The 10492-nt window shown below is 45.9% G+C and overlaps 1 protein-coding gene across 3 annotated transcripts in view; it reads right to left on the reverse strand.

Annotated features, from left to right (window-relative positions):
* Window positions 1–1523: 1523 nt before the first annotated feature.
* Window positions 1524–10492, reverse strand: part of OSGIN1 (oxidative stress induced growth inhibitor 1) — a 64987-nt gene continuing 56018 nt past the window's right edge. For all 3 annotated transcript variants that reach the window (XM_027646996.1, XM_027646998.1, XM_027646997.1), the window contains 5 exons: window positions 8295–8400; window positions 5503–5639; window positions 4991–5182; window positions 4586–4677; window positions 1524–3926 (listed from right to left, as the gene is read on the reverse strand). In XM_027646996.1, the coding sequence (XP_027502797.1) occupies window positions 2933–3926; window positions 4586–4677; window positions 4991–5182; window positions 5503–5639; window positions 8295–8400 (1521 nt within the window). In that variant the 3' untranslated portion in view covers window positions 1524–2932. The remainder of the gene's footprint in view (window positions 3927–4585; window positions 4678–4990; window positions 5183–5502; window positions 5640–8294; window positions 8401–10492) is intronic.

The following is a 10492-nucleotide window of genomic DNA, read 5'->3' on the forward strand; positions in this document are numbered from 1 at the left end:
GTCACCCGAGGGACTGTCCCACTGCAGGCAGAGCTGGTCCTGCAGAGGGCTCAGGAGGAGCTGCTTTTATTCCTGGTCCTTCACACGCCGCAGGTCAAGGTTACGATGCTTGGGTGAATTCCACACACAACAAAGCTGGTGGCTGTTGACTCTCACAGCTGATTGTTTTGGAACAATAATTCATTATTGCCTCCCTGGATACAGAGAATGGAATGACAACTTGGATTAGCAGTGCACAGCCTTGCCCTGAGAACCTGCTGTTGATGACTAAACCACCACTTCTGCTGCTGAGATCCTCTGCTCTGACATCCCTTGGGGCAGAATGTGGGATATTTGCTAAGCATCAGTTGTGAAAAACCATTTCCCTTTCCGGTCCTACACAGGGCAGGCAATTAGCTCATCCCTCTTAGGCAGGAAAGGAGGTATTTAAAGCACAGACACCCAAGCTCCCCTGCCAGAGCCTCAGCCTTGGACCTAGTTAAGAGCTATCCCGTGCAAATTTGTTCACCATAACGTAACATGAGATACAGAATGGTCGGCATGAACACTGAGACTTTGATCTCAGGGATGGGAATGGCAGCATTTCACTTGACACCAATCCTATGCCCTTACTCCCAGTGCACTCCAATGCCCCTTGTGTTTGCTTTAAGATGCTCTTTGGCTCTTGCCCTCCACTCCATTTGCTTTTGAGGCCAGAAGACCCAGCCAAAACCAGGATTTTCAGAAAGGTGTACATTGATCACTGAACTCTTTTCTACCAAAAGGTAGCTGCAGAAGACCACAGAACCACATCATTCCTGCTCAGGAATGCCCACATTGCCAGGATAACAGTCAGGAAAACAAGTCAGCTCATCTAGAGTAATGCTGCCAAAGAGACCCCTGGGGGCACTGCCACCCCTCTGGCAGTGAGTGATGACACAGACCTGGAAACTCATTCCCTCCATGTTTCTGTGCTCACAAAATACTGAGGGACTTTCAGTCTCAGCCTGCAGAGAAGAATGAGTATTGATGTTTAACTCATTGAACAAGACTCCTCTCAGGGCTGTGCAGTAAAAAAAAAAACAAACCAAAAACAAAACACCAAAAAAACCCCAAACAAAAAACCAGGAGGCACAAGTTACAATAGGAACACTTCAAATGGTCAAGAAAATACCCCATATTCCCAGGAAGAAAAGTGGTAAAACGTGGAATGGGGCAATCAGATGTTGATAGTGCAATCTCCACCCTGGAGGTACTCAAAGCTTTCCCCAACAAGGCAAGAACAAAGCTTGGCAAACAGCTTGGTTTGGGATTGTGTCTTAGCCTGACAAGAGAAGACACTGCCAAAGCACTCTGCAAGGGTTCTCCATCCTACTGGAGAGACAAAGATACACAGAGAGCAAACCCCCCGCAGTGCTCCTAGGGAACAGAAAGGTGCAGGATTTAGGAGGCTCAAACCACACCTTGGTACTCACCAGGAAGGTGATGAACAGTTCATTAGGTCTTATATGAGTCAGAGATTTAGAATTAAAACAAACACAGGCTAAGTCTGAAATCACTTTATTGAGAAGTTTCATACAAGAATAGTCAGTGGGAAAACATATTCAAGTGTGATACAGCAACCCCACAGCCAAGCTCCTCTCACATCTCAGCTTGAGGCCAATTCATTTACCAACAGCCGCTGTCTCCACACACTCAGTTCTCCATCAGGTCACATCAGTGGGTTTCAGTGCAGCACAGGGAGCACAGTCTGTCTTTGTATCAAATAAGATGAGCTATGACTGCATTTTTTCCTGTGAGAGGTATAAGAGGCCCTCTAGGTCTTTTGAGAACTGTTTGCAATATAAGGCATCATCCCTATCCACCCCAGCTCATTCAGAACATTGACTGAAAGACTGTAACAAAATATTCTGCCAATAAAAATCTTTTGGAAAAACAGTATAAAAAAGTAGATATATATATAGCATAAAGCTATCAAAAAGTGACTGTGCCACTTCCCCCCTTATAAAAATAATATTTTTTTTTTTAAAATCACAATACATTAGAAATCCACCCAATATATAACATATTGCACCTTTCCAAAATACCCCGCGCAGCAGAAGCCCCATCCAGTAGCTGGGCAGTTACAAGACAGACCAGTAGCTCCCCTTCAGTTCTGCTCATCTCTACAGTAACTGCCAAGAATTTGGCTGTTGCATTTTTAGTATTCAGAAAGTAGAAAGCGGAAAGATGGCAAACCAAGTGTTAGTAAATCATTACCACTCCTTCTCAGGAAGGAGAAAAACCCATCACAGAGATCTCTTGATTAAAAAAAAAAAAATGTATTACTTGTTGTTGGTGTCAGTAAGACAATACAGCTTCCAATGTTCAATACAGCTTCAAAGGTTTGTGTGTCAGTTTTTATTTGCAGAGCACCACTTCATGTGCCAGAGAGGTACCTGCAGCCCCTGTCAGTGATTTCTGGCCTGATAAGAACATACAGCCAAACCACAGGAGCAAATAAAACCAGGTCAGCTTACTTTGTTTCATGAAAGAAACTCTGTAAGACACCAACAGACGCAGGGTTGGGAACCTGCTGTCTGAAAATAATTAACATTGATTGATCATCAACTCAATTTTCAGTCACCTGGAGGGTTTTAGATAGAAAGGCAACCCCTGCCTTGCCCCCTGCTTTTCCAGGCACAAGATTCAGTCCCAGTAACCACACACAGCTATGCAGAAAAGGAGCTGAAGTCCCAGGAATTGAAGATTCTGCTGTGTGTGAAACCCACTCTGGGTTTGGTGACTTAATCTTCTCAAATAACTCAGCAAGAACTTCCAAACTCTCTGTATGACCTTGGAGAATACCAGGAATGGGCTTTGGATCTGAGGATGTACAAATCAGATGACCTGCTCCTCGATGGAAGGAGCACTGACCCATTCAGACACAGTTGGTACAGGGATGGGGGGTTTGTTAGGGGGGATTTTTGTTTGCTTTCCTTAGCAGAGAGCTGGCAGCAGCCAGAGCCCCTCCCTGCACAAAGCGAACAAAGTTATCCCCTGCCAGGGGCCCCAGGGCATAGAGCCCCTTCTCCTGAGTGCACTCATGGCTGAATGGGTCCACATCTATGGGATTCCTCTTGGGATTCACTGGTTGGTCACTGTCCACTGCCAAGTCAATGCCATTATTTGGCAGAAAGGAGAGGTTGGGGTTTGAGCCAGTGAGAACAAGAGCCATGGATATTTTATAAGCTTTCTGACAGCCATTCTTGTCTTGAATGATACATTTCCTGTCCTTGCCAAAGGACAGCACGTGATGCTCAGGAAGGCTAATGTAACATTCATAAGGCCCAGCACAAGCAGCTGTCTGTTCTTTCATCATCTGATGGACTTTGTGGTATTCAGGATACATCGTTTTGGGGAGCTGGTTAAAGATAAGACCCGGATCACTGACTCGCCTCCTAAAAACATGTATTACTGGAATATTGCAATGGTGAGCAAAGAGAATTGCATCAGCAGCTGTCAGACCAGCACCTACAACCAAGACTGGGTCTGACATGATGCCAATGCTGTTGTTCTTCACTGCTTCTTCCAGGGCAGACAGCTGGTGATGGACATAGGAAAGGTTTTCCCCCTTGACCCCGAGCCAGGTGGGACTGTCGAACGTTCCTGTGGCCAAGACCACATTCTCTGCATAGATGGAGAAGGGCTCTTTGTCACCTTCCACAGCTTTGGAAAATCCATCCACCTGAAAGATCTCTGTACTCTGTTCACTGGAGTTCCAGAGTGAGCCACTGTTCTCCTGCAGATCTCTCTGGGTGTGGCTGGAGATGCTCCCTGCACTCACTTTCCTCACAGAGGTCACGACAGTGCCACATCTGAAATTCTTCTGCAGTCCTTTCTTCACCACATAGTGTTGGTAATACTGAGCAATGTCTTCTGCTGTGGCTCTGTTGTTTCTGAGGCCTCTGTAATACAGTACAAACAAAGGTCAAGCAGCAGTTAAGTAAAAGACTGGAATTTTTTCCCCTCTTCCACTGAATATATCCTAGAGTAATCTATCCTGGCACTACCAGAGACTTATCTAGTTTCCCTGACTTCAAAGTTATTCCTGATATACAGACCTAGCACTCAAGTCCAAAAGCTGTTGGACAGAGGCAGCTTTCTCTAGCATTCATCTCATCCACATGGTTGTTCATTTATGCCTTCCTTTCATACCTCACTTCCATTCCATTTTTAACTCCTGGACTATTTAAGATTAATTATTACACATGTCAAGAGCAGAAGCACCTGAGAGACTGGAGAGCAGCTGAACTGATTATATTTGTCATTAGGGACAGCAGCAGTAGACACAGAAGCCAGGTGATCATGCTTTTTCCCCCCAAGCTTTACTCAGAATTCACAGTCACTGATCCATCTCCCCAGTGGCTGTTGGGAAGGACACTTTCCAAGAGGCACTTTATCTGAATTACTAAATGTAGAATGGACCTTTTTTGGGGTGTGGGAGGGTGTCCTTTCTCTCACTAAAACCCTCCATAACAGATGGGTAGCTACATTCAAGAAGTGCACTCCAGGTTTGTGAGTAACCTCCAGAAGTCTGCCAAGGATCACACCATGGGTATCTTACCTTCTCTTTTGCTTTAGCCACTCTTTGAAAGGCAGATCTGGGAGTCCCATCCATTCCCCTCTGCTCAAGGTAACCATAGAACCCTCTATAGACTGGAACAAGAAGCAGAGCAAAATTACTTTATTTTTACATAAAAAGTGAAAGGCAATTTTTTCATGTTTCAATACAGCACAGATCATGAAATCTGTAACCTTCCCTGATCTGCTGTCATGGATGAAACCATTCATGTCCTCCAAAGAGAACTAGAGACAAGAAAGGCCTCTCATGCTTCTTTTCCTCTCAAACTTTGACTCTATCCACAAACCCAACCATGGCTGGCTGGCATTTCGGCAGAGCTGTTCCCTCTCCAGGGAACCCCTCTGGCTGCCACCCAACACACAGACCCAGCAGCTCCCCTTCACTCACGTGCCAGGCCCCTCCAGGAGCGTTCCTGCCAAGCACCAGGTGGGGGATGGCTCTGCTGGGCTCGTGCCTCCACCTGAGCACAGACTCTGCTGTGCCACCCCAGTCCGTGTCCGGCCGCTGCAGAGCGTCGAAGAGCAGAGCCACGGGGCTGTCAGAGCGGCCCTGCAGGCCCTCAGACAGATAGTCCAGGTCCTGGAGAGAGAGGAGCAGCTGCTCAGAGCGTGTGTGCTGCCAGGCAGCAGGCTGATTGTCACTCCAGTGTCTCTAATCAGTGGTTCTGGTGCCCTGGGAAGCTCATTCACTGGCACACAGATCTGATCTTTCCCGAGGAAAACCTCAAGGATCTCAGCAGGAATGCTGGCATTTCACACAAGGCAGATCTGGATTACAAAGCAAAATTTGCTTAAGGCTTATTCTGCCTGTGTATTTTGAAAATTCAAACAAGGTTATCACTCATAATATACCCTAAGGATACTTTACTGTGATGTTATATTGCTTATCTTTACACAAACCTGGTCCAAAATGGAGACTTCTGGTGCCTCTTCCAGTTTCCTCTGAAGAATAGGATTAGGATGAAGAGATTCTCTTTTGAAGTAAGGGATGTAACCTGACAGCAAATATGAGAGGCAGATTCCTGAAGGTCCATTCCCTGAAAAGACAATGGAGAAGAATTTATACTCCTGCAGACAGAGCTGTCCTTTGAAAAGTGTTTCTAACATCCAGACCAATGCAAGAGATATGATACTGTGGATACAGGGGATTTTCTCTCCCAGGTTAACCACTGACCTGTTGGATGGAGTTGGGGAAGTCATTTTACCCTCATATGTCCCCTTCTCCTCCTCAGTTGCACCTACTTGCATTGCAAGGTCCTCAGAACTTGCTGAAAAGACACTGGGTTAAATAAGTCAGAGGTTAACTTAACCTGACCCTGGAAATTTCTAGCACGGTGAGGAATGGCCTTATTTCTTTGAACATAAAGGTTTGGAAACTGGTCACATACATTCATTAACAGCATGGAGCTGTGTCAGGGCAGGCTCAGGTTGGATCTCAGGGAAAGGTTCTTCCCCCAGAGGGTGGTTGGCACTGCCCAGGCTCCCCAAGGTAGTGGGCACAGCCCCAAGGCTGACAGAGCTCAAGAAATGTTTGGACAAGGCTCTCAGGCACAGGGTGGGATTGTTGGGGTGTCCTGGGCAGGGCCAGGAGTTGGATGGTGGTCCTGATGGGTGCCTTCCAACTCAGCACATTCTGCCATTCTGTGAGCAGGGGCTCAGCTCTGCTGGATGCACAGCTCACACCAGGGCAGGAGTTCACAGGATACAGAACCCTGACAGGAGTGACTATCGAAGGGAAGGGGAACCAGCTCTGCTCAGTAAGAAATTCCATCTATTAAGGGATATTTGGCAATAGCAGCTCTGACTAATGGGTCTTGAGGACATTTTCAAATGGGAAGCAGCCCCACCATGGTACTGCAAGCAGTGTATTAAAGAAAAAAATATCTCTGCCATGGCAAGACGAGCCCTCAGAATACAGCACTTTGAACAGGCTGCTGGATGACTGAACTCCTCCTGCTGACCACCCCACAGCCAGGGGAAAAACTAGATATATGTGACTCCAAAGCCCAGGGAGAGCAGCTTGTGGAAGGTTTACCAGCATGTTTAATGTTTTACAGTGTCTGTATAAGGAGGTGTCAGCCTGTCTGGCTGCCCAGGCTCTCCTGCTCACTCTTGGGTGACTAAAGCCCCACAACACAAGGCAGTGCCAGAGGGGAGGGGAGCTGGGTGAGCCACGGCCTGTGGATACAGTGCCTGTGCCTCAGGAGAGACTGGAGCAAAGGCTGCTCCTGGAGGCTCTCAGACAGAGGGAAGGGCTGGAAAGCCAACAGGGAGCTGTGGGAAGGGCAGATGTGCCACAGCTGGGGCAGAGCTGCTGTGCTGAGCAAGCACCAGCTGCAGGTCAGTGTTTGGAACAGTCCACTTGGAGAAAAGTTATCCAAACCCAACAGGAACTGAAAACAAACTAAACTGCAGCTATAGTAAAATATAACAAATTCCAGGTTACTGCTTTGCTTTAGGAAGTACAAGGAGATATCTAAGCCAAACTGAACCAGCTGAGTGCACAACACTCAGAGGATTCACTCTGAGCCACATCTGAGGGTGATGTGGATGGCTACAGGAACAGCTGTCTCTGGGGCCCAAGCTATTTTGGAATGCAACTGCTCTTGTGAGGCTGCCAGCCCAGCTGAGGGAGCACACAGCCCCCTGGGGCAGGGAAGCAGCTGGACCTTCCTGCAGTGTCCAGCTGCAGGGAACAGCTGAGCTCCCTCAGCCCAGCAGCATCTTCACACACAGGGGCTTCCCAGGCTTCAGTGACACCTCTGCACTGGATCCCTGCACAGGTACACTGGGGATGTACCAAAATATCCTCCCTCCCACCTAAAGACTTGTGCAACTGGGCAGTGCAAAGTCACACTGAGACAAAAACCTGCTGGTAGAAGTATCCTTGTCAAACTCACCGTTAGCAAGGGTTAGAGGTGATTCATGTGGTGCACTAACTTTATCAGATGCCAGATAAGGAAGAAACCCATCTCTACAAGGCACTTAAACACATGCTCAGATGAACAGGGTCCAACTCCTGCCCTCGAGCACAGCTCATGATCATCAGAGGAGGGCACTGACATCACTGCTTGTGCTTTGCTCCAAGAATCACCTCAGGTGACAAAACTCCCTCTTGCAAGGGAGACAAGACCATTAATACATAACCTGTCCTTTTTTAAAAACTGGTAGAAAACATACAGCTTTTTATTAGTCTGTTAAAACTGTGCAAAGTCAGTGTAGCTGACACACGTTTTAAAAGAAATCTGTGAAAAATTTCAAGAAACTTTAACAGCATTTGGAGCACTTTCTAAACAGACATAATGGTCAAAAAAGATCACACAAACCTACCTCCACTTCAAACACTACAGATAATCACAGCAAATTGATTAACTATCTGTAGGGAAAAGGTTTCAAATCTTTCTAAGTGTTCAACTGAGAAAAAACAGGCCCAGATGAACTGATGCCCAAAAGGCTGCCAATTTTACCATTAAAAATAGGTATGTGTTTTAGTTTGTCCAGTACCTGGGTCCCTACCTCCCACAGCTCTCAGTGATCTCCCTCTACAGGAAGTTTGGCTGAGGGAAGGATGCAGAAACAGGGGTCAGGTATTTCTGGTTTGAGTGAGAACATGTGGAACAAAAGTTAAAGACAGCAAGTCCAAAGCAACAACAGCATAAGAGAAACAGTGGTGCTGGCAGGAGAAAGCTCACCTATGATCACAACAGGCAGTGGTTTGAGCCCACTCTTCTGTGAGGGTCTGGTCAGCAGTGGATACATCTTCCTGTCTGGAAGCATTTCTGTTCTGGAGTCCACCTGCTGAAACAAATAAGTTTGGAATCACTTGCATTTTTTGGCAAGAAAAAAAACCAAACAACAAGACTTTGTACAGCCCACAAACCCAGGTTGATCTACAGTATTATCCTTGCATTACATTTCCACACTCAGGACACACCTCCTTATCTTTTTCTCCTCCTGACCCCAAAATCAAAGGCTGGTTCTCTGATTATACAACACAAAAGAGGGAGAGAACAGTTATCCTTCTCCTCCAGACATGAATTCCAGTCCCTTCAGAACAGTTGGCAATTTTGGTAACCCTCTGACTGCATTAAATGAAGTGTTGCAGCTTGTTAATGAAAACTTCACAGTTTTCTTTACATACTGTGTGGAAAATTGTCATAATTATCACAAATGCAGCAACCTGTGCATTTACAGATAAGTAAAAAAAAAAACTTCACTCAAGACTTCTGCCCAGTGGCTGGAAATCTCCTGGCTGCATTTTCAAGTAGGTACCATTCCATCCCTACAGGATTTTTTGAGTAGTTTAGTTCTGGAACCTTTTTTTTATTTTTCCAGAAAATAGAGAGTTGTATGTCTGAACAAGTAAATAACAAGTCATCTTTAAACAAAATAGGCATCCTAATTATCTTGGAAACTAAGGTGTCACTAGAGTAGAATCTACAAAACTAATCTAATAATTTTGCAGATATTCAATGAACAGTGAATGGTTTTGCCATTATTGCAGAAATCCTACCTTGTCAAATAATGGCTTCTTTAGTTTTCCTGGGAGTAGGAGTTGTCTACTGTCACTAATCTAGAGAAGTTATTTTTACTACAATAAACATGAGATTTCTGAAATTCAGCATAAGCTTTTAAGTTATTCTACAGAAAACACTCTCTCTTATAAAAACCTTATTTTCATTTTGGAAAGCCAAGTAAAGCTCCACCGACAGGCATGACTTCATTCAGTGGGGCATGTTCTTTGTACCCTTTTCAAGTGCAAGAAGCTCTTTGGCAAGCACAGTGCATGCTTCCACAAGGTCTGGCACGTCACTGCCCTTGACAGGGCTGTTCAGCAAATGTCTTCCTACAAGTGTAATGCCCCACTTTTGGCTGACATTTATGGCACAGCAGCTACAGCAAAGCAGTGAGAGCCTGGGGACTGAATGAGCTGCCAGGAAACCACAGGTGAGTTCACAGTTTGCAGAATTCCAGGCTTCAGGAGGAGTGTTACAAGTGAATTTGCCTGCAAGGATGTGACAATTGTCCCAGCCACCAACACACAGCCATGGCTGGGCTCGACAGGACTATTCCAACAGCCCTGGGTCCATCCAAGTAAAGCAGCACAGAAGGCTCACAAGCTGAATTCAAAACTGGCAGCTTGTCCAAGGTTTTTGATCACAGTATAGTCCCACTTACTGGTTGCCTGTTATCACTTAACCAAGCATTGTGCCCAACAGGGCATGAACCATTTAAAAGGCATAATAGCTGTGCTTTCTAATTTAAGTGATTTCAGGCATCTAGCTTTGAAGAGAGTTGGATCTTAAGGAAGCTTATGTTCCCAGTTTAACTGAGACTCAAAGGTCACTGCATTCCCTGCAGAAGAAGAACATTTCAGTGTTGTGTTCATATCAAAGAATGCATCAAGCCCTTAAGGCATGTTTGACCCAGCCCTGGGAGCTGTGGGGGCACAGCCAAACTGCCCAACTATCTCTCCAGTTTTTTGTGTAGTTTCTGCCACATGAACCAAAACTTGCATCACCTTCAGGAGACTGTAAGTTTACCCCCAAATAATTCCTTACCACAAAGCTCCAGAGTTGCAATTGGTAGAATTCAGCACTAGCACCTGGCACGGCCAGAGACAGCAAAGGAACTGGTGTGACCAGTGAGGTGTCCCCTCCAACCAGCCAAACCACAGGACCCAGCTGAGGGTAGCAGAGATTTCTTCTCCATGGTAACAAATAAACAAACCCCTCCCCTCTGCATTACACAAGAAGAAAAGGTCTTATTAATTTTTCCTAACACAGAGTACACATGTCATTTCTGTGAAGCTACTGAGAGCCTGGAAGAGGAGAGAGCAAGATCTCTGGAAGAGGAGAGAGCAAGACCTCTGGAAGAGGAGAGAGCAAGA

This window comes from Corapipo altera, unplaced genomic scaffold (assembly GCF_003945725.1).
Source record: "Corapipo altera isolate COAL_440 unplaced genomic scaffold, ASM394572v1 62, whole genome shotgun sequence".
NCBI lineage: Eukaryota > Metazoa > Chordata > Aves > Passeriformes > Pipridae > Corapipo > Corapipo altera.